This window comes from Nomascus leucogenys, chromosome 20, assembly GCF_006542625.1.
Source record: "Nomascus leucogenys isolate Asia chromosome 20, Asia_NLE_v1, whole genome shotgun sequence".
Taxonomy (NCBI): Eukaryota; Metazoa; Chordata; class Mammalia; order Primates; family Hylobatidae; genus Nomascus; species Nomascus leucogenys.
Genome location: NC_044400.1, coordinates 60651761 through 60676985, shown reverse-complemented (window position 1 = coordinate 60676985; position 25225 = coordinate 60651761). Strand labels below are relative to the sequence as shown.

Sequence of the window (25225 nt, the reverse complement as noted above, 5' to 3'; positions counted from 1 at the left end):
AAGGCCAACCCACTATAGAAATATGGGCAAAGCATATGAGGAAACATCTAATTCTATCAATTTGATAATACCGCATATTTGGTCAAATTTAAATTCTCTGAAACTAAGATGCATTTTTAAATAGCACCTTAAAAACAGCTATCAACTAGGTAGAAATCCTGAGAAGATGAAAAAAGCACCAGTCTCAGATTCCAAAAAGAAATACAAATGGCTAATATACAAAGATGTTCAATTTCACAGAAAATAAATGCAAGTTAAAACCATAAAGTAATCTCATTTTTCACTTAACAAGATTGACAAAAAGTTTTATAATGCTGAGTTGGCAAGGGTAAAGAAATAGATGCTCATTTACTGATTCCTTACTGGTGAGAGTATATAAAAATCTCTATGGAGGGCAATCTGCCAAAAGCTGATAAAATTCAAGTATACTCTATAACCTGAACAATTTCACTTGTAGGGAATTTATTTCACAGATATGTATGTGTGAAAAAAATGTTTGTACAAGTTTGTAAGAGGATATGGAGGACAGCAAATGTGTCTAATAGCAAAAACTGCAAATGAGTTTCCATCAATAGAATTTGTTAAGTAAACTAAGGTACAATCACAAATGCTATGCAGCCATTAAAAATAAAGCAACTTAAAACCACAATGAGATACCATCTTATACCAGTCAGCATGGCTACTAAAAAGTCAAAACATAACAAGGTTGTAGAGAAAAGGGAATGCTTATCCACTGCTGGTGGGAATGTATTAGTTCAGCCATTGTGGAAAGCAGTTTGGCAACTTCTCAAAGATTTATAATGGAATTACCAGTTGACCCAGCAATCAGAATATAAATCCTTCTACCATAATGACACGGGCATGTGTATATTCACTGCAGCACTATTCACAATAGCAAAGACATAGAATCAACTTAAATGTCCATCAAAAGTAGAATTCATTTTTAAAAGTAGCACATATACACAACGGAAACTATGCAGCCATAAAAAAAGAGATCATGTTCTTGTGGCAACATATATGAAGCTAAAGGCCATTATCCTAAGCAAACTAACACAAGAACAGAAAACCAAAAACCTCATGTTCTCAGTTGGGAGCTCAACTTTGAGTAAATATGGACACAAAGAGGGGAACAACAAACACTGGGGCCTACCAGAGGGTGGAGGGTGGGAAGAGAAAGAGGATCAGAAAAACTACCTGTCGGGTAACTATGCTTATTACCCGAGTGACAAAGTAATCTGTACACCAGCCTGTAATCCCAGCACTTTGGGAGGCCCAAGCAGGTGAATCACTTGAGGTCAAAGTTCAAGACCAGCCTGGCCAACATGGGGAAATCCCATCTCTACCAAAAAATACACAAATTCGCCAGGCGTGGTGGCGTGCACCCATAGCCCCAGCTACTCGGGAGGCTGAGGCAAGAGAATCGAATTGCTTGAACCCAGGAGGCACAGGTTGCAGTGAGCTGAGACTGCGTCACTGCACTCCAGCCTGGAAGAGTGAGACACTGTCTCCAAAAAAAAAAAAAAAAATCTGTACACCAAACTCCTACAACATGTAATTTACCTATACAGCAAACCTGCACACATACCCTTGAACCTAAAAGTTAAAAAAGCATAAATAAAGCAACCTAAAAAAGGCATCTATTATAAATGAATGGCACTGTTTAATCTGAGTAATCAGATTTACTGTTTTCCATATTACCTAGGAAAGCTTTACAATACACTCAGAGAATTACATGGAGTGATGAGGAACAATGATGAAGGAAATAAAACACACAGAGGTTAAGAATACATACTTGTTGCAAGACAAAACTGGGTTTAAGTCCCTGTTTTCCTATTATTGTCTGATCTTGGACAATTTCTTCTGTAATGGTCCCTTTGTAAAAATGTGAACAGGGTAAAAATTGTTTAAAATAAACAAAACAATGTACATATATAAAGTCCTCAGTACACTAACTGCCTGGCACTTGGGAAATATTCAATAACCAGTTCTATACCACACTCTTAACTAGCCTCCATGTAACTCATAAATCCTTGGGATAGCCATACACTTTATGAAACACAGTGTAATATATACATAATCCTGTCTCCATCAGTTGGGTCAAGAGAATTACAGTTGACATGAAATGATAAACCCCAAGCATAGAAAAGAGTCATATATATGAACACTAAGTCGTATGTTTCAGAAGTTTAGAACAAGATGAATCTCTCACATACACAAAACTACCAAATCTGTGAGACAACTCTGAAAGATTTAAAAGAGCCTAGAAACCAAGCATTCCAAAAGACTGAATTGTCTTAAATTCCAGAAAACCAACTTGTGTATTTTCTAAATGTTTGAGTTTAAATTCCAGCTTTAGAATTAAATGGAATTCCAAACAAATGACCCATACTCAACAAAATGGTGTTGATTAATGTTAACAATAAATGAACCTATAGGTCTTATATTTAAATGTCCAGGTATAATTTTTCTATTTACAACTGATCTTTTAGGTTTATCTCTATATACATACAAAGAAATATATATAATCTATATATAAAGAAATACATATATATGTATGTATATATTTTAAAGAGACAAGGCCTTGCTATGTTGCCCAGGCTGGAAGGCAGTGGCTACTCACAGATACAGTCCCACCACTGATCAGCTTTGACCTGCTCATTTTCCAACCTGGGCCAGTTCACACCTCCTGGGGCAACCTGGTAGTCCCCCGCTCTCCAAGGAGTTACCATATGGATGCCAAACTAGCACACTACATCCCGGAACTCTTGGACTCATGCAATCCTCCTGCCTCAGCCTCCCAAAGTATTGGGATTACAGGCATAAGCCACTGCACCTGGACTTGTTTACAACCTTAATGTCCATCCAGCCAAAAGAAGATTAAACTCTTTTTTGGGGTATAAACAGATCACTCAAATGGTAGAGTAAGTTGTTGATTCCATCTGTAAATGCATTAAATGATCACCTAGAATATATATGTTCTCATTTTAATGATTTAAAACATAATTTTTTACTATTTTCCATGTTCAACATGTAGGACATCCCAGGAACTACAAGTTTAAGGTAGTTGAGAGTTTCAAAAGTAGACCATAAATCCTTTTGATGTTATATTTGTGAAGCTAGACTTTTGACAGTTGCTGTTTTAAAAAGTATGAGGCAAGGCTGGGCGCGGTGGCTCACGCCTGTAATCCCAGCACTTTGGGAGGCCAAGGCGGGTGGATCACGAGGTCAGGAGATCAAGACCATCCTGACTAACACAGTGAAACCCCGTTTCTACTAAAAATACAAAAAAAAATTAGCCGGGCGTGGTGGTGGGCGCCTGTAGTCCCGGCTACTCGGGAGGCTGAGGCAGGAGAATGGTGTGAACCTGGGAGGCGGAGCTTGCAGTGAGCCAAGATTGCACCACTGCACTCCAGCCTGGGGGACACAGCAAGACTCCGTCTCATAAAAAAAAAAAAAAAAAAGCATGAGGCAAACATCAGTATAGAACAGGAAATAAAAGAGGTAGCGTTCAATCTGTTACCAAGGTTTGAGAAACTGTGAGTGATCAAATAGCATTAACACACTAAGTAAATAATGGTGGTTATTTAAGAATGAAATAATTTTTCTTTCAATGTATGTGTAGTATTTTTTAAAAGAAACATAAATACTTAGGTTATTAGGACCCAACTACTTAGTAAATGGAATTCTGAAATATTTCTTTAGGCCTAGGGTACTACGAAGAAATTATTGAGATATTAAGTGCGCTGTCAATTAAGACAGTGTGAGAACTTCAACCTTAATGGAAACCAGCTCATCTACCTAGAGTATCAGGAAATGATTGATACTATTTGCTACTGGCTAGTATATCTGCCTATCAAAGTCTCTCCGTCCTTCTCAACTCAGATGAAATACCTCCTCCTCTGTGAAATCGCTATACATTCAAATTACCTTCTTATTGGCTTGACAGTTTATCCCTCCCCAACCAAGTCAGTGAAGAACCAGTGATATTAGCAGAGTCCTTACATAATGTTTCTTCTATTGGTGAAGGAATAAACAAAGACAGGCTCTAGTTCAATCTGGTATGTTCTTAGCAACCATATTACACAATATGAGCAACACTAACTTACTGTAATCACAATAGCACTACATATAGCAAAATACTGGTTACAATGACAACAAACTACTAGATGTAAATGCTCACAAGGAAAGGGAACATATTTTGAATAACTCAGAATCTACAGTGTTTCAATGTTCAATACATCAAACAGGGCAAAAAGGAAACATCAAACCCTGGACTCTTAAAGAGAGCTGAAATGTTTAAGACCACAATCAAACTCATACAGCTTTGTTAGTGTAAACAGCTAAAATACATTTGGTATGTATTTCAGAGTTAGATACCTAATCATGAAAAAATGCCTAAGAAGTTAACAATGGAAAATAAAGACAACTAAATAAAAATATATTGCCTATTCCTCAAATTTTCACAAGTTTTAAAGGGAATATTCTTTCATCCTCAACAGAACTCACAGAAAGCTAGCATGAATGTGTAGGTTCTACTCAATATTTTGTAAGATATTGGCACTGTATAAACAAAGAGAGCCTTCTCTATCTAATCCTCACAAATACTTAAGTACAAAGGTCAAATTTAACAAAACACATAGAGCCTCAGCAAACCAAATTAGCTTTCTAGGAATTGGCAAAAGCCAATAGAATTCTACTTCTAGGGTGACCCCAGTAACTTTTTAGTCCTCTGGTAGAAACTGCCTAAGTGTTAAATAACCACATTTATCCTTTATTCCCACCTCTTTTTAACAGTCCAATAAAATTACCCTTACCTAACTTACGTGCTACACACGAACTAGAACCAAGACTGCCACATAACAAATGTTCAATAAATTAGTTTATAATTGTTTGTATAATTAATGGTCCTTAAAGTGCCACATCTGTTTCACCTTTACCTCCAGCCCTAAAAGAATACTTGAATTGATTCATTCCAATGACAAGTCATGTCAAGGTTTAAGTTTACATCCCCAATTGTAATTCAATTATCGTGCCAAAAGGAACTTTATTAAATTGGTTTTATAAGTCCCTCTCTAACTGGGTTAACTGGTTAAAAAGATCCAATAATTTCTCCAACTGGAAATCTACCATCATCACCAAGAGCAGCAAGAATCAGCAATGCTAACTGACGCACCCCTAAACAGAGTGCCATAAATGACGAAGAGTTGTACACAGACAACTATATCTGATCTCAGAACAACCCTATCAGGTAGTTAGTACCAGCTCCATCTTTTGAAAAAGAAATAAGCACATGAAGGCTACTTAACACATAGTTAATGTCACAGCTAATACGTGGGCAGAGCTAGGACAACTCAGACACTGACCCTAGAGGCTATGCTCTAGGATCTATTTCCTTTTGATTCTCTTCACAAGCCACCTTTTTTTTTTTAAGAGAGATGGAGTCTTGCTCTGTCACCCAGGCTGGAGTGCAGTGACACAATCCTAGCTCACCTCAGTCTCGAACTCTTGGGTCCAAGTGATCCACTCACCTCATCCAAGTAGCTGGGACTACAGGTACATACCACCATACCTGGCTAATTTTTTTATATATAAATCTTTGGAGAGCCAGGGTCTCACTATGTTACCCACCCTGGACTCAAGTAATCCTCCTGCCTCAGCCTCCCAAACTGTTGGGACTACATGTGTGAGCCACTGCTCCTGGCCTCAAGGTATTTTTAAACAAAGTTGTTTTGTTGGAAACCCACTCTGGAATATGCATAAGTAGTTTTTATACAGTTAGTGCTTCAGTCAGCTGTTTCCAGAGGCACCAAAGAATCCACTATGGCAATACCCTGTAATTCCCTATCCCATAACCCCTGTTCTGGCTAACCACTACTTTAAATTCAACCCTTGACTTAAATTCCAACTTCCTGGCCGGGAGCAGTGGCTCACGCCTGTAATCCCAGCACTTTGGGAGGCTGAGGTGGGTGGATCGCTTGAGGTAAGGAGTTTGAGACCAGCCTGGCCAACATGGTGAAACTCTGTCTCTACTAAAAATACAAAAAGTAGCTGGGCATGGTGGCACACGCCTGCAATCCCAGCTACTCGGGAGGGTGAGGCATGAGAATCGCTTTAACCCGGCAGGTGGAGGTTGCAGTGAGCCGAGATGGCACCACTGCACTCCAGCCTGAGTGACAGATGAGATGAGACTCTGTCTCCAAAATAAATAAATCCAACATCTTCCCACCTAAACTTATTCTCAAATCATTCTTTCATATGAACACCCATATTCTACTTCAGAAGGTTAATCACAATGTCAAACTTTTTATTTACATTTTTATTTGCTTTAACAAGAACAGGGACTAGATTCATTTTTCATTATACCTAGTACTGCCCAACACATAGAAGGTACTTAATTATTAGCTGACTGAATGACTAATCGTTGTGTGTACAAATTATTAGGTTCCTTCAACATAAAAATCTCTAATTTTACAGCTTAGGAAAAAATAAAAAGGAAGCATATCACCTAAAATAACAGTAAAATTACCTATCAAATTAACAACTTCAATTATTATGTTTTTCTACACATACCAGATTATCAAATTGTTTTCCTCCCTAAAAAATTATCAGCTCCTTCAAAAAACTGAAGGTGATTTTCTGAATTAAAATATGTTACAACCAGGCCGGGCGTGGTGGCGGCTGCCTGTAATCCCAGCACTTTGGGAGGCCGAGGTGGGCAGATCACAAGGTCAGGAGTTTGAGACCAGCCTGGCCAATATGGTGAAACCCCGTCTCTACCAAAAATACAAAAATTAGCTGGGGGTGGTGGCGGGTGCCTGTAATCTCAGCTACTTGGGAGGCTGAGGCAGGAGAATGGCTTGAACCCAGGAGGTGGAGGTTGCAGTGAGCCGAGATTGTGCCACTGCACTTCAGCCTGGGCGACAGAGCTGTCACCAAAAAAAAAAAAAACAAAAAAGTTACAACCACAGACAAATGCTTCTTAAAATCCACGGCAAAAGGGCTACACCAGAAGCCAACAACCTCTCCTTCCCTACATCAAAATGAATCAAGGTATTTACACTGACTAGTCACAAATACAGCAATATATTGTTCCCTGACTGGTAAGCTCTTTAGGTATCTCATTGGGTTTTTTCTTCATAATTTCCACTCCAAGACAACAGGAAAGTAAGTATGTTGCAAAAAGAATGCTTCAGAAGAAAAGGATAGGGACAAGCAAACACATAAAAAAGGAAATATAAAAACCATTTAGGAGTGGCAGCTTTGTAAACTTACTTGTCCACTGGGATGGGGTAGCCATTTAAGGCTAGACTGACAGAGTGTGCACTAAGTTATACCAGATCCAATCTTCCAAAAAGAGCACAGTATCAGATCTATAACCTAAAATTTATGAATAGGCATCCCAAACACTGAAGAAACTATCTTACGGACCCTTAATCTATATGGGGACAATTTAAAGATACATTATTTAGCTAAAATGCTCTCAAACTATGGTTAAATTCTGTGCTCCTCAAGCATAATCTGCCTAAGTTAGCCTCTTTACCATCCTAGAGTGAAAATTAAACTTCGCCCTGGCTACACAATGGATATATAAGCATTTTATATCTATATATGATAAGAGCTACATTTAATGAAGCATTCCCATTAGTTAAGTTCTTCCTATCAAATAGCAAAGAGTTACATTTGAAATTTTTAAATTTTAAGCTAACTTATTGTAATAATACACTCCTTTATTTATATTACTTAAAGGCAACACCAGGTTAGCTCCTAAAAGAAACCCCAATAAGCTTACCCTGTCTTAAGTAAGCCTTTAAAAGTAGTTATAACCTCTAGAAACTGCTCCATTAAAAAAAAAAATCACAATGCCAAAAATACTTCATTTGAACTATAAAATCTGTTACTTGTCATTCCCTATGAAGTGAACCAAAATCTTTCAGAAGTACTCATCTTTTGAAAGCCTATCCTCCACCCACTTCCTACTACACATACACACAGCACCAATATTGCATAACTTTCTTGTATCCCAATTTCCAAATTCTGTTCTCAACTCAACTGTGGCTTACCAAGAAAAATTCAAGGCAATGTGAATCAAGTCAGAATAATGATATTCCTCCTAAAGATGAGTAAAATCTCCCCCTTATTATCCTCAAGTCCTTGATATTATCTGCATTTTAAAGTAATATAACATAATGAGCTATGATTTTACTTATGTAATTATTGTCAATTATACTGTAATTACCAGTGATCAATAACATATCACTGAACAACTACAAGAATTTATTCAGTGAAGATTAAGGTTTAAGCCAAAAATATGTACCATAAAGTCATAAGGATAAGCTTATTTAAATATTTTAAACTTCAACTGCTATTAAATATCACGCTGAATAAAAAGTTCTAATAAAATGAGATAAATCAAAGAATCAGAAAAAACTGACACAAATGTTGAATGAAGACTGGATATTTTGATCCAATAAATTGTTTTAAGTTATGATAGCTCTATTTTAAGAAACTATCTCAGAGACACACACTGAAATATTTATATATATAATTATTTGGTATCTAAGACTGCTTCAAAATAACATGGGACAGGGAAAGGGTTTTGGAATATGAATTAAATAAAACTGAAATAGTTAAAAGTCGATGATAAACACATGCAGTTCATTATTCCATTCAATTTCTGTGGCTGGGTGTGGTGGCTCACACCTGTAATCCCAGCACTGTGGGAGGCTGAGGTGGGCGGATCATGAGGTCAGGAGTTCGAGACCAGCCTGGCCAACATAGTGAAACCACAACTCTACTAAAGTTAGCCAGGCATGGTGGCGCACACCTATAGTCCCAGCTACCCGAGAGGCTGAGGCAGGAGAATCACTTGAACCCAGGAGGCAGAGGTTGCAGTGAGCCGAGATGGCACCACTGCACTCCAGCCTGGGCAACAGAGTGAGACTCCATCTCAAAAAAAAAAAAAAAAAAAGAGAGACTCTTGTTTCATTTATCCCATTAACACTATATATCTCTCTGACAACAAAGACTCATATCACTGCCTACACAATGCTCCAAAATGGTTTTTAAAAACCTCAGGGAGAAGATCACATAGGTATGATTTTTTTTTTTTTTTTTTTAAAGAAATGTGGTCTTGCTATGTTGCTCAGGTTCAAATGCAGTAGCTATCACAGGCATGATCAGAGCACACTGTAGCCTTGAACTTTTGGCCTCAAGCAATCCTCCTGCTTCAGCCTACCAAGTGGCTGGGAATAAACAGGCATATGCCACTGAGTCCCACTCAAACAAGTCACATTTAAAAGAACTTAAATATCACATAAATACAGAATAAGCAGAAGCAACCAGAGGGAAGTAAGACTTGAGAAAGAATCATCATCAGGTAGCACATATCATAACTTATGCAGAATGCAAGTATAAGACAATAAAAAGTTGGTAGAGTTAAAACATTAGAAAGCTCAATATGGTAGTCAATTATCTGCACCGTAGCTATAGAGAAACGAGGACCTAGAAGCAGCTCTAAGAGTGTATTACAGAACAAAGGATTTCGCTTTTTAGCTTATAACAGACGCAGAGTAATAGCTGCATAATTAACATTAAAAGTCCTCTCTCCCCTAAATAAATCATATCCCATCCTATACATTCTTCTTTCTAAAAGTAGTTATCTTTTACTAAGACATATCACTTTCCTTTTCTTTCACAATTAAATCATACACCATTGTGTCTACTAAAACCACACATTTTACAGTATCAGTAACATTTCACCTAAAATGCAGAAACAAGTAACTAAAATCTGACCTTTGAACTTCAATTTCTACCAAATAACTATAGATTACCAATAATATATAATTAAACTAAGGTCATGTGGTAAGTCTAAGAAGGCCTACTTTGGACAATTCTAAATTTGGATGACATAAGCCTGCCCTAGCAAAGTCTTCTATCTAATAGCAGAAAATGGTAAGCAGAGAAATAAAAGCATCATTAAAGATATAGTACTTACTTAAGAATGGTTTTTGCACTACTGCAGTCTTCAAATCGAATGGAGTAACCAACTTCCTGGCCCAACATCACATCCATCTCATCAGCAACTCTCTGAGCCACACTCATTGCAGCCACTCTCCTGGGTTGGGTACAGGCAACTCCTCTCTTGGGTCCTGGTAATGATCGCATGTACTCCACACACCACTGTGGAATCTATCAAATAATTTCACAATTAAATTAATTCTATTCTGCCTGCATATCAAGTATATGTAACATAAAGCACTTCATCTCATTCCAATGATTTAAAACCAAATCCAATTAGGCAAATGACTAAAAGACGTGTGACTCAAAACTTGTAACAACACAAGCTCTCTAAACCACGGAACAGTTATGTATAATACTGATATGACACACACCCAAGTTGGGTAGACACAATCAGGGATACACTCAACAGTGTGACTATCCCATCATGAAGTATTTCTCTATGCAATTTTAAAAAATCCAACTTACAACAAATTCTACTTTATAACAAACGTTTCTAAGAAAGTGCAACTTTTAAATTCTTACATAATTTGAGTTGCAAAATCAAGTAGAAATCATACCCCCTTGTAACTCTGAAGCTGTACTTTTATTTAATTCAATTCAAATTTGGTTTATAAGCCAGCAGAACCTAACTCTTAGCACCCAACTCTTTTGTAATCCTATGCTTTCCCCCTCAGGAGCAGTATGCACAATGGCAGCACCTTAGGTACCACCTTAAAGTCAATTTTAAGAACTGCCAGTCTCAAATTTAACAGGACCTAGAGCAGCACCACTTCGTTAAGCGCAGCCAAAGGGGTGGGGGACCCCCAAGCACAAGTTAAATTGGTTGCCATGACGGCAGTACATTTTCCCCCAGTTCCATTATCAATATAAGCTAATGGATTCCCCAATTTTACAGTTTTCCAGTCACTTAACTGGAAAAGAACCATGGGAAAAATGTAAGTGCTCACCATATTAAACGGAAATCCACTGCTAGAAGAGCATAATTGGTTTACATCAAAGCTTCCAAAAGCCTATCAAACTCTAATGCTACAGGAAACATGGAGTTTTCTGCATAGTATCAGTACAGTAAAACTGATAAGGAATACTGGTGGCTGCACTATTATTACATTTTAGTTACGTTGCTTCTGCAATTTGGGGGTAACTTGTCACTAACAAGTATCTGAAAGGGAGGGTAATTATACTGATTCTCTAAAAACATCATATATATCTTTAAAACACTTTAAATGAACAAAAATAGCTAAAGAAGTAGTATCTATCGGGTTCTGTAAATCCACAGACCTAAGTTTAAGTGGTTTCCTAGTCAGGCTATAAAGCCTTACTTACTGATATATCCTCAATTCGGCAACCCTTTTACAAAGGCAAAATGTACTTTCAAAGATCTAGAAAGTGAAATTCACTCACTGGTGAACTAAAGATAGTTAAAATTAATCAAAATTCTCAAGGCAAGAATGTTCAGATCTTTTGTTTTTTTGTTTTTTGAGATGGAATCTCACTCTGTTGACCAGGCTGGAATGCAGTGGCACAATCTCGGCTCACTGCAACCACCACCTCCCAGGTTCAAGCGATTCTCCTGCTTCAGCCTCCCAAGTAGCTGGGACTACAGGCACGTGCCACCACGCCTGGCTAATTTTTTGTATTTTTAGTAGAGACGGGGTTTCACCATGTTGAGCAGGCTGGTCTCGAACTCCTGACCTCAGGTGACGCACCCGCCTCGGCCTTCCAAATTGCTGGAATCATAGGCATGAGCCACCATGCCTGGCCAAGAATGTTCAGAATTTTTAATTCACTCCGCTAAAATCAACAGCTTACCTCCACTTTAAAAACAAGATCAACAAGTTAATTAGCAGCTCTCAGGACCCCTGTACACTCACTCTGAAAATGACCAAGAATGCCAAGCTACTAATAAATTAACTGTGTCAAGAAATTAAAACTGAAAAATTGCTAAAACATTAATTCCTAACAATAAAAACTCATTCTGTTTTAACACAAAATAACGCTTTCTATAAAAATGACTACTTTTCAAACAAAAAAACTTAGCTAGAAGAGTGCATTTCCTTATATTTTCACAAATTCTAGGACCCCTGAAATGGTTTCAAGGACTTTCAAGAACTCCCTGGCAATAGCTGGAGAACCAGTCAGTTAATGCATCTGTTCACATTTCTAAGGAAAATAGCACTAGGAAAAGAAGGAGGTCCTGAAATATGCAGGCTACTGTTGTATTCAAGCCAGGGATCCTTTTTTTTTTAAGACGGAGTTTGACTCTGCTGCCCAGGCTAGAGTGCAGGGGCGCAATCCAGGCTTACTGCAACCTCCACCTCCAGGGTTCGAGTGATTCTCCTGCCTCAGCCTCCCAAGTAGCTGGGATTACAGGTGTGCGCCACCACGCCCAGCTAATTTTTGTATTTTTAGTAGAGACGGAGTTTCACCATATTGGCCAGGCTGGTCTCAAACCCCTGACCTCAGGTAATCCGCCAGCCTCAGCATCCCAAAGTGCCAGGATTACAGGCATGGGCCACTGCACCCAGCCAGGTCTGAGTTATTCTAAAGCCATTCCTCCTTTTCAGCTTCTTTGCTTCCTCCACTTGAGGTCATCTTAAAAACTGATCCTCGGTGTCTAGTCTTCTTGTTTTACACAATATCCTGTGAAGTCTTGTATGTCCTAACTTCTAATACTACCTATAATACATCAATGCCAATCCTAACTCTAGCTTCCATCTTAGAGCTAACGGTCATTTCCACCTAGTCGGTATCTCAAATTCACACATTCAAAAGCAAAACCATTTCTCACCTTCCTCCAAAATACTTTTAATTCCTAATATCCTGACTCCAATCCATTATTTATTTTCTATTCCCAAGGCCCTTCACAGAATCAAAACTTTTGTTATGACCTCTTACATGGTCTATCATCAATATGTTCACTAGACAGGACATTTTTTTAAAAAAATCCTCATCATTCCTCTTCAATTCAAGAGCTCTGATAGCTTCCGATCTATATAAAATATATTAAGGCTCAACTTACAGTTCCAGTCTCACCTGCCCCACCTCCACCTTCCCAAACCCCCTGTATTCTAGCCATAGCATACCTGCATTCCCTTAGCTCAACATGTGTCCTTGCTCACACTGTCCCTTTGGCTGATCTAGCTTCAATTCCTTCCTCATGTGCAGTTATGTGTCTACTAAGCAGCAACGTGAAATGTCTTTATTGTAGGTCTGTCAAAAGTTAAAGTCATGGCCCAGTGCAGTGGCTCAGGCCTGTAATCTCAGCACTTTGGGAGGCCCAGACAGGCCAATAACTCGAGGTCAAGATTTAGAGACCAGCCTGACCAACATGGTGAAACCCCGTCTCTATTAAAAATACAAAAAAAAAAAAATTAGCCAGGCATGGTAGCGCACGCTTGTAGTCCCAGCTACTCAGGAGGCTGAGGCAGGAGAATCACTTGAACCCAGGAGAAGGAGGTTGCAGATAGCCAAGATCATACCACTGCACTCCAGCTTGGGTGACAGAGCGAGACTTTGTCTCAAAATAATAAAAAAAAAAGTTAAAGTCATTACTTTAGATTTTGTTCAGAGAATTTTTCTGACAAGAACAAATCACCAAAAAAAGACTGGCTTTAACGGTTTGAGTCAAAGTTTAGTAAGAGCATGCTAGGAAACATTTGAATGAAATTCACTTTTTAAACTGTTTGGTTTCCCTTCAAATCCCCCAGATGTGCTGTAATCCTCAGTATTCAAGTATCTTAATTACCCCTCTAAAAGTTAAATATTAATCCAAATAATCACAAATCTCATCCTGAGTTGACCTGACTTCCTTCTACACTAACCATTAATAAACTCATCTCTGAAATGAGGCTACCCATATCAGACCACAGAATAGCAGTATGAAATGTAACTTTAGATATAAAGACAAAGGTACAAAGTTTTAAATGTTGAGCCCACCAAAATCCATAATCCATGTAACCCAGGACAATCCACTAAACCTAAGTTTCTCATAAACCTAAACCTCATTTTGCTCATCTGTAAAGTGGTGATGAATATCTTCCCTGCAGGGTTATATAAAAATGTAAATAAGCTAATACATGTAAAGTATACAGTGACTGGCTTTACCCAAATGTCAATTAAATAGTAAGTTCAGAGTTACAGTCTTTCATGTAGTTTGAAAATTCTTTAAATTTCCATAAGGTGATTTTTGAATACCCTAACATCAATTCTAAGTTTTCCTTCATTAAAAAAGAAAAATTGGGAAGGCTAAGGCATGAGGATTGCTTGAGCTCAGGAGTTCAAAACCTCAACTCTACAAAAATTTTATTTAAAAATTAGCCAGGCACTGGTGGCATATGCCTGCGATCCCAGCTACTTGGGAGGCTGAGGCAGGAGGATCGCTTCAGCCCAGGAGGTTGAGGCTGTGTTCATACCACTGCACTCCAGCATGGGTGAAAGAGACTCTGTCTCAACAACAACACAAAAATTTAAAAAAAAAAAAAGAAAGAAAGAAAAAAGAAGAATGGTACTAAGGCTCAGTCTGCAATAAAAGCTTCCTATTTTGGTTGGTACTGTACCTTCAAGATGTCTCTATGCACATGTAACTTTAGAAAAAGATAAATTGTGTATGCAGTATGTTCAATCTCTGCATGGTAAGACAGGTAATTATTAAATTCGCTTCAATACTTTGCTGATTTTTTCAAAGTTTCTACAATGATAAGGGACCGCTACTTTTGAAACCAGAAATTTTTAATTGATGGTTCAGGCTTAAGTGTATAAAGACAGTTACTTCTCACCCACAGCAAGAAAATGCAAATTAAAAAGTACATTAGAATGCAATTTTTCACCTATTGGATTTGTAAAAATTCATGTTTTAATTGTTTCCCGTGTGTTCTCATACATGCTCATGGAAAGGTAAATTGATACGCCCCCTCTGGAAGGCTATCCAGCTTTCTGTATCAGAATTACAAATGATGTTCTGACCCACCAATCTCTGCTTCCTACAGGAACACCTGCCCCATGCAAAACCACCATGGGAAACAGCCTAAATGTCTATCAACAGGGGTCTAGTTAATAACAGCCCATCCATGTTTAAAAAATATCCTAGCTATATTACAAATAAGACACTAGTAACAGTGTTTAGTTCTATGGGGGGGAGGACGACTAGATGGACAAGTCACTGGTATAGACTTTGTATCATTTTAGCACTTCATTTTTTGGAAAAATAGATATTTGCATGGTTCAAAATACTACATTAAATACAAACGACAAAAATCTACCCCAGTGATTTCTCCACCCAAGCACCAGAAAACAAACTGTGTGTCCCTAAATCTGTACTGTCCTAGAGTCAAAATGGGTGGGAGAGCATCACTCTGCCATACATAAGGTAACAAAATTTGAAAAGCGAGCACCACTATTTTCCCCTAGACTCAGGGGAGAGAGGTACTCTCTACAGGATTTCCACTCTGAAATTCAGAGTGCCAATTAAACATCAAATCAACTATTCTTCAAGATGTTCTATAGGACAGACAAGGGAAATGACCACCAGAATCAAATATGCAACATTTGGTAAACTTAAACATAAATGAAATACGTACCATGGTATACAGTAACTCACCTGTGTTGTTTTACCAGACCCAGTCTCACCAACCAGTACAAAGGACTGATGTCTAACCAGAATATCTGTAAACCTATCCTTGTATTCCCAAACAGGGAGCTGAAGCCGTTTCTTTAGAATATCATAGTATCGAGGAGTATGGGGTAAGTTGGTGAACGGATTAATGCACTGTGGAAGTGACGTGTGACCTGCATGTCCGGCGTGCGTTGAATGAGCAGAATGTGTTGAATGCGTTGAATGTGCTGAGTGGGTTGAGTGAGCTGAATGGGAAGCTTTTAAAGGTGGTAATCCAGCACTGATAAGCATAGCATTCGTTGAAGCTCGCAACTCCTTCTCCTTTTCTTTCTCCCTCTCTCGCTCTCTATCTCCTCTATCACGTTCTCGGTCTCGATCTTTAGACCGATCTTCACGATCCCGGTCTCGATCTCGATCCTTCCTAAAAACAAAAATTTAGAATTCAGATTCTGAATTTCATGCAGAATGTTCATGGTAAAGTTATAATCACAAAGAGAGTAAATGTCCAACATTCAAATGAATAAGAAGTCCAATGGATTATGTAACTATCAGAAATAATAAAAAATACCCTACAATCAAGGGTCTCTCATACTCCACCACAAACATCTTTCCCTTCCTTGCTGATGCCTCACTTTCCTTTTTTTTGAGACGGAGTCTCGCTCTATCACCCAGGCTGGAGTGCAGTGGCGCGATCTCGGCTCACTGCAAGCTCCGCCTCCCAGGTTCACGCCATCCTCCTGCCTCAGCCTCTCCGAGTAGCTGGGACTACAGGCGCCCGCCACCACGCCTGGCTAATTTTTTGTATTTTTTTTAGTAGAGACGGGGTTTCACCGTGGTCTTGATCTCCTGACCTCGTGATCCGCCCGCCTCGGCCTCCCAAGGTGCTGAGATTACAAGCGTGAGCCACCGCGCCCAGCCTCACCTTCCTTAACTTTTAACATAAGGTGAGGTAACACAAGAACTCAGTCTGCTGCAAGTAAAACCCCTCCTACTTAGACAACAGAAATCAGATACTCAGGGTAGGATGAAGAAAGGATAGGTCCAAATTGGGTAAAAGAAGATGGCATCTCAATCTTTCTCAAATTCTCCTTCAATTTGTGAAGAGGTATTTTTTGCAGTAAAAGTATATTCAGAAGTTAGCACAAACACTGCTACTGGAGATAAAGACAACTCCACCTCACATTATTACAGTCAACAGTGGTGGGTTTTGCTCAATACTTTTATAATCCACTTCTAATAAATTACTTTAATATTCCTTTCTTTGCCATAGGACAATGTTTGGTTGTAATGCAAAGTGAAAAGAGCATGGTACAATGTTATACATGTCAATATCTCAACTAATACAAATATGAATTACAGGACTGCAGAATTTGTTTTCTTAGTTATACTTTCCAGCACTTTCCCAATTTTGTTCAGTAAATGTATATTGCTTTATTAAAAAAACTGAAATTAAAACTTTTATTCCTTCTTCCTTGTTTACTCTTGCATTTTAACCTAAACAGCAACAGCAAAACACTGAAAGCACTCTATCAATCTATGTATCTTGGTCTACCATAAAATGAAACATAGCCAAATTAAAAATAAGCTTCGCTGAATACTATTAAGTTGTTTAACATGTTCAAATTATGCAGGTAGCCACTCTATTAAACTTGGGTCAATTTTAAGTAGTCAATTCTGGTATCTACTTCCAGTTACTAGAGATTGACCTTAGTAAGTCATTTTAAAAGTATCTATGCTAAGAACTTCACAAGCAGAATGGCTACAGGTTGTTCATATGCGTTGTGGCTGAAAGCAGCACAGCCTCTGGGAGACTGGTGGTGGGAATAAAATAAAATAATCTATGCTTGTTCATTTTACTAATCCAGTTTACTTCAGACCAAGTCCTTCAGCACAGAAAGTTGCCTCAAGATGTTTAAACCAGACTTGAAATAATGAGGCATGATGGGCTATGACACAAGCCCCTAAACATGTCATTGTTCCTTACCCACAACACACAAAAGTACAAATTCCCTGTGCTCCAAGTACAGTTGTGTGACATGTACAAATTTACTCAAAAAGCGGAAAAGCCATATATATGCATATATAAAAATGAAAAGTGATTTTCCCCTCTTCCATCCCAATGTTCACCTTCTACAAAAATCACAGAGCATACAAGCCAGAACTGTATGAAGCCTCTCATTTCACCTGGCATAAACAGAAAGAAAATCAATGGGAAACAAAAGTCAAAGGATAACTTAAACATAAAATGAAGTCTCACAATTCAATACTTGAAAGTCTGGGCCTATCTTCTGAAATATGCCATCAACCATCTTTGCTTCTTCTGCTTCTGGCCTAAGGTGACTGTTAATTAAGTGTTTACATTGCTCCAAAATGCCAACGAGGTGTAGTTTATAATAAGAGTACACAGAAATGTACCCAGTAAAGTAAGAAGCACTGTACTCACAAATGGTTCAAATACTTGACGCCTTAAAGATCATGGATCATACATCTAGAAAAGAACTCTTAAAGAACATCTGGTCTAAACAAAAAGGATTCATGTTTCTAGTATTCACTCAACCATGGGGGAAGGAGGAGATGACAAAAAATAATTGAAACAACTTTTTTTTGAGATAGGATCTTGCTCCGTCACCTGGGTTGGAGTGCAGTGGCTCACTGGATCATGGCTCACTGCAATCTCAAACTTCCGAGTTCATGTGGTCCTCTCACCTCAGCCTCCCAAGTAACTGGGACGATAGGCATGCACCACCACGCCTGGCTAATTTCTTATTTTTGTAGCGATGAGGGTCTTACCATGTTGCCCAGGATGGTTTTCAACTCCTGGGATCAAGCAATCTCTTGCTTCAGCCTCCCAAAGTGCTGGGATTACCGATATGAGCTACCATGCCCAGCCTAGTTTAATGCAATGGACCTAACCTTTCAAGAGTTACAAAATTTGGGGGAAGAGGGGTGACAAAGTAAATCATGTATTATACATTGCCTTAGTTTGTTAAAGTAATACCTATACTAACAAAGATTTTTTCAGGGGCCCACTTCATCAGATGCTTCATTACCAAACCAAACAAAGGATGTATAAAATACATTCTAAAGATAAAAAGGTTAGCTGCTGATCAAGCAATGGGGACAGCTGTGGTATTAAGATAAAAGGAATGCTGGAATCACCGTTGCAAGACACCGCCTCAATTTACTGATCTGCAAAATGAAGAGCATTTTCAGATACTTTTAGTCTCAGATTAAAGTAGAAAACAGGGAGGATGCAGGAGGCAAATTCAGCCACCTAGAAATGTTGCTTATGGCTCAAACTACCTTCCTTCGATGAGAGAGGGAGGATACAAATGAAAGGTGAGTAAAAGGGGAAAATCAAACCCTCCACTTCATAAATATTTGTCAACTATTATGCATGTGCGTGTTTTCTTTTTTAAACAGATACTTTTTATTATAAACGAGTTTTGTTCTTAAAAGTTTACTAGTTGAAGTATAAGGGTTTTTAAAAACTGGTATCAAGTCAGTGCTTCAGACACAGCCACAACACGAGCAGGGAGGGAGGTATGACATGACACAGTTGTTGAACACACTGCTCTGTACTGTGTCTCAGTTCAATCTTGGCTCAAGACTTAAGCCAACTATGCGATCACAGTTATTTCTTCCCTCACCTATAAGATGTGGCTGTCAATGTTTTGTAGAGTATCAATAGGATTAAATGAGTTAATATATGTGATGTGCTTTAAGTGTTGTCTGGCACATTGCAAATGCCCAATATTGGTGGTTGTTGTTATTATTACTATTATTTTGAGACGGAGTCTTGCTCTGTCACCAGGCTGGAGTGCAGTGGCGCAATCTCAGCTCACTGCAACCTCTGCCTCCCTGTTTCAAGCGATTCTCCTGTCTAAGCCTCCAGAGTAGCTGGGACTACAGCCACGTGCTGCCACACCCGGTTAATTTTTGTATTTTTAGTAGAGACGAGGTTTCACCATGTTGGCCAGGATGGTTTCAATCTCTTGACCTCATGATCTGACTGCCTCGGCCTCCCAAAGTGCTGGGATTACAGGCATGAGCCACCGCGCCCCCGCCAATATTGGTTATTATTAAAGATCTTTTTAAAGTTCTAAAACCACGTTAAAATTCTGCCTGGAGGGCAAGACCTAATAACTCACGCATGTAACCCCAGTGCTTTGGGAGGCCAAAGTGGGAGGATCACTGGAGGCCAAAAGTTTGAGACCAGCCTGAGCAATACAGTGAGACCCCATCGCTACAAAAAAACTTTAAACTTAGATAGGTGTGGTGGCACGCCTCTAGTCCCAGCTACCTGGGAGGCTGAGGCGGGAAGATCACTTGAGCCCCAGAATTTGAGACTGCAGTGAGCCATGATCACACCACTGCACTCCTGCCTGGCAAACAGAGGAAGACCCTGTCTCTAAAAAATAAAAATATTCTACATGGAATAATAACAGGCACTGAAGTACTGCTAAGGAAGACGTTAACTGGTCATCAAAATCATGGTATTTTAAATAAGCATTGCCTTTTTTTTTTTTTTTTTTTTTAAAAGACAGTCTCCCTCTGTTACCCAGGCTGGAGTGCAGTGGTGCAATCTCAACTCACTGCAACCTCTGCCTCCCAGGTCCAAGCAATTCTCCTGCCTCAGCCTCCAGAGTAGCTGGGATTACAGAGGTGCGCCACCACGCCCAGTTAATTTTTGTATTTTTAACAGGGACAAAAACAGGTTTTACCACGTTGGCCAAGCTGGTCTTGAACTCCTGACCTCAGGTGATCCATTCACCTAGGCCTCCCAAAGTGCTGGGATTACAGGTGTGAGCCACCGCGCTCGGCAATAAGCATTGCTTTTTATCTGTCAATCTTATTTCCAGGAACTTCTCAAGGATGTGTGCAAATACATATGTATAAGGATGTTCATCAAACTTCTCATTTATAAAATAGCAACAAGTGGAAAACTACCTAAATATCAATGAACAGGATATTGGTTAAATAAGTGATGTCATACCTTTACAACTGGAGTACTATGGCAGCCAATCTATCTATTTATTTATTTATTTATTTATTTATTTATTTTGAGATAGAGTCTCGCTCTGTTGCCCAGGCTGGAGTGCAGTGGCGCAATCTCGGCTCACTGCAAGCTCCGCCTCCCGGGTTCATACCATTCTTCCTCAGCCGCCCGAGTAGCTGGGACTACAGGTGCCTGCCACCACACCCAAATAATTTTTTGTATTTTTAGTAGAGACGGGGTTTCACCGTATTAGCCAGGATGGTCTTCATCTCCTGACCTCAGGTGATCCACCCGCCTTGGCCTCCCAAAGTGCTGGGATTACAGGCGTGAGCCATCAAGCCCGGCCTATGGCAGCCAATTTAAAAGCATAATGTATACCTACAGTTAATGACATTTCTGAGTGGAAAAAAAAAATCAAAGTACAAAATGACACGCGTTGTTGATCCCAGTGATATTAAATTTTATAGTTCATATTTTTGAGTCAATATGCAGAGATCTTAAAAAATGTTCACCAAAAACTGTTTTCCAAAGATGGAGATGAAGATTTTAGGGAATGCCTTCTTTAAACCTTTGAGTATAAACATTTCTTATGTTCCCTGTGGCAAGTTCATTTTTTTTTTTTTTTTGAGACGGAGTCTTGCTCTGTCCCCCAGGCTGGAGTGCAGTGGCGCGATCTCGGCTCACTGCAAGCTCCGCCTCCCGGGGTTCACGCGGCAAGTTCATTTAACCTCATCTACCATACAGGATTGTAGTGAAAGTGTGCATGCTTTACAAATGTTATCACAGTATTAATACACTAGCTTTACTTTCCCATAATTAACAGAAAAAACTCTTATCAGGTGGTAATACCAAAAACCAACATCAAAAAGAAAAACGTCCCTAACATCGAAAACTTTTTTCCATACTTCAACGGTAAGTATGGAAAAGTATTACTTTCGGTAGTAATTGTATAGTGAAGATTCTGTGGGTTGACAAAAAGAAGAAATGAGGCCAGAATATGCAACAGAAACCTATAATAACTTCACCTGATTTCAAAGTTAAAATATGCCAGGAGTAAATAAAGCCTTATATAGTCTGGGAGTATTAATATAAGTGAAATCTCCCACTGAATTACCTTCCCTTCTCAGTATTGGAGAAACCCTATCTGGCAGTGGAGTTTGTAAGACGGACAAGCTTATACTCTCAGATAAAACCACTTGCTATCAGGGGAAAAAAAAATCTGCAGGATTGCATGGCAGTCAACAAGTGACTTAAAATTATCGAGTATGAAAAAATTCTGATGCCGATAATCATTTTAAGTCCACTGTTAAATAAAACCAGTTCTATGATAAATGGCACTCAAATGACATAGAAATGAGTATAAAAACTTCCCTCTACAATTTCTTATAACTTGGGCATTATTCCAAAGATGAACTCTCCTTTATCCATAGGCAAATTCTAAATAATATACAGGGGAATCATAAAGCTACCATTAGACCCTAAAAGTCAACCTTTTTACTAAGAATATCTGTTTTTGCAAGAGAAAGTAAACAATCGCACATACATATGGTGGGACCACTAATCCTAAGGGAAACATTTTAAATGGTGCACATATGCACAAATACAAATGAATTCATTCATTCCCTCCCAGAATATTTTGTTCCAATCTGACCTCCTGTGAGAGACATCAGTTCCAGATGACAGCAATTTATTTTTGCCTCAGAGAAATCAAGAACTAAGTGTTCCCTACTTTACCAACGCATTATAAATGTCATTAAAATAGGCTGTAATGACTCTTAACTACAGTACTGAACTGTGTGCTGCTGAGTGAAAATGATAAAGGCAGGGTTCCAGATCCTGCTGTAAACTTGCACAAGCCACCTTAACTCTGTTTTCCATTTCTCATTCCTTGATCGGAGCTGAGTATAGTCTTTTTTAAGTTGCTTCCAGCTCTGAGAGTCTGTGAGATACAGCTCAGAGGCATTAACGTTTTGTGGGGGGTAATGGTGGGGGAGGGTGATAGCCTAAAGAGAATCTGTCTTACGATGTCATTGTCTTTTTACAATGCCTAATATTGTAAACTAAAGATCTCACAAAATTAAAATACGACATGCTTTTGCTTTCTATTGAATAATTCAACATATGGCAAGGCCTCAAAAAGTACACCCTATCCTGGCTTATACTCTACAATGACACTAAACATATCCCTGGAAATCAATTTCAATGAAGAACTTTCGCTGAAAACTTCAAAAAAGCTATACAGGTGACTTGACACAGTGATTCTGTATCACAAGTACACAATAAAATGATACAATTATGCAAAGTATTTGGCTATTCGGGCTTTTGCGGGTTTTGCCCGAATTATCCAAACGGGTCTTTGTACTTCAGCAATGAAAACACACACGGGACAAGAAATGATTTTCACGAAATTGCTTAAATTAACTGCTCAATTCCTCTGTACCTTTAAGGAAAGGAATCTGGAACACCATGAGTTTGTGTAAGTATTTCAACTCTCAACCTCCACATGGGCGGTGTTTCGCCATAAATACTAAAAACACGTTTTGAACATGATCCCTGTATTTCAAAAGCTACTTAGGAAGAAAAGTGGGACATGCACAGAAAATAAATGATGAAAAAAAAAAAAAACAATGCCTTCTAATCCCTCCCCATGGGATGATGTTCAGTAACCAGTTTTAACCAAAGCAGGAAATAGAGGAGATGGCGGGAGCGTAGGCAGAGGGCGGAAGTTTGCTAGTATCTACTTTGAAGTGTTTGAATGGACCAAGGCACGCTCTCTCCCGCCGAACTATAAACTCAGTCGCCCCAAAGCACCAGCCTTCCAGCCCATCAGGTGATTACTCCACGTTTTCCTTTCTCCAGAAAGATCCTGTACTCCCACCTCCCCCGAGAACTCCCCATTTGCTGGCTTCTCTCAACTCCCGCCACCCCCATCCCAGCCTACATTAGGATCCACGCGCTGCTCTCACTTTCCGCCCTCCGCCTTTCCCGTCTGGAGTGCCTGGCCGCGCCCCCACCCAGGCCCTCCCCACGGCCCCTCTGCCTGGGAAGTGCCTGCTGCCCTTGGAAGCGAACACTCCCGCCGCGCCCTCCCCCACCCTCTCCCCCGGCTCCAGGCCTTCCTCGGGAACCGAGGCCACGAGGTCCGCGGTTCACTCCCGCCCGACGCCCTCGCAAGTGACTCCCGCTCGGTTCCGCCTGGGGGAGAAGGCGCCCTCATGGCCACTGCAGGCCTCTCTACCCTCCGGACTGGGCTGGGCAGCGGCCCCGTCGCACGCAACCCCCCGCGCCCTTGCTGGGCCGAACGGGCGCCGCGCTTCTCCGACCCGCCGCTAGTGAACCCAGCCCAGAGGGAAACAAAGGCTCGGGCTCCAGGACCCGCTCGGCCAGGCCAGCCCCGGCCCGCTCCCTGCCAGGACCCCAACAAAGCCCGAGCTGCCGCCTCGCGCCCCCGGCCTGGCTTACCCATCGGTCCCCGCACGCTTCTTGCCAGAGGGGTAATCCTCCCCTAGGTCCAACCGGTGCCGCTTGGACATCCTCGCAGTCTTCGAACGGGCGATTATTAAGGAAGAAAGCTGGCTGCTGTATGGGCACAGTCGAGGACAGCCACTTAACTCTGGAGGACCCCCACCCCTCCCGCTACTACAGCCCACACGGTGCGGCCGGAACCAGCAGCTAAAATGGCGGCGGCGACGAGGGCTGGGCCTCCGCGCGCGCGCGCGCGCTTCCGCGGCGTGCGTGCGTGCGAGTGTGCGTGTGAGCGAGGTGCGCGAGCACGCCGCCTAAAGGCGGGAACTCCTGTCCCGCCCGCTGCCTCATTGGTCCGACCTTTCTTGAGTCTCCTCCCTCTTCCTGTAGCTTTCCCCTCCTCGGAGCGGGTGTTAGGAAGAGCCTGAAGGCCTTCACTTTCCATTTCAGGCTATCCTTGCCCCTCTGAGTCAAGAAATTGAGAAAGTTTAGTCCTAGTTAGGAAATCCTATTCATCTCTATTACCCTGGCTTTAAGGGAATCTCAGACCCAGAGAGGTTGAGAAACGAATGAAGATCGTACAGCTAATAAGTGGCAGAGCCGGGATTGGAACCCAGCTATTTAGCAACTACAGATCTGGAACTTGCGGCCACTGCGCTACCCTCAGTTGCAGTGAGGGGCCGCGCGATGGTTCACGCCTGTTATCCCAAAGCTTTGGGGGACGGAGGCGGGCGGATCACGAGGTCAGGAGTTCGAGACCAGCCTGGCCAACATGGTGAAACCCCGTCTCTACTAAGAATACAAAAATTAGCTGGGCGTGGTGGCGTACGCGTGTAATCCCAGCTACTCGGTAGGCTGAGGCAGGAGAATCGCTTGAACCTGGGAGGCGGAGGTTGCGGTGATACGAGATCACGCCAGTGCCCTCCAGCCTGGGCGACAGAACAAGACTCCGACTTGAAAGAAAAAAAAGATCAATTGCAGTGAGGAAACTGAAGTGAGAAAATGTTAAGGCTTGTCAAGATCTATTTTGCCCTTTTCTTGCCCAGCACGGGCACCATGCACTCAAGCTATAGATGTTTTTAACTAGAATACAGAGAATTAGCAGTGAGGGCACAATTTGCTTTTTTGTT

General features: G+C 40.4%; 1 protein-coding gene across 1 annotated transcript in view; it reads right to left on the bottom strand.

Moving 5' to 3' along the window:
- DHX15 (DEAH-box helicase 15) overlaps window positions 1-24371 on the bottom strand; it is a 57114-nt gene extending 32743 nt beyond the window's left edge. The window contains exons 1-3 of the mRNA XM_030800873.1: window positions 24093-24371; window positions 15617-16052; window positions 9995-10188 (exon numbers count right to left, since the gene is read on the bottom strand). Of these exons, the coding sequence (XP_030656733.1) occupies window positions 9995-10188; window positions 15617-16052; window positions 24093-24163 (701 nt within the window). The 5' untranslated portion in view covers window positions 24164-24371. The remainder of the gene's footprint in view (window positions 1-9994; window positions 10189-15616; window positions 16053-24092) is intronic.
- Window positions 24372-25225: the final 854 nt, after the last annotated feature.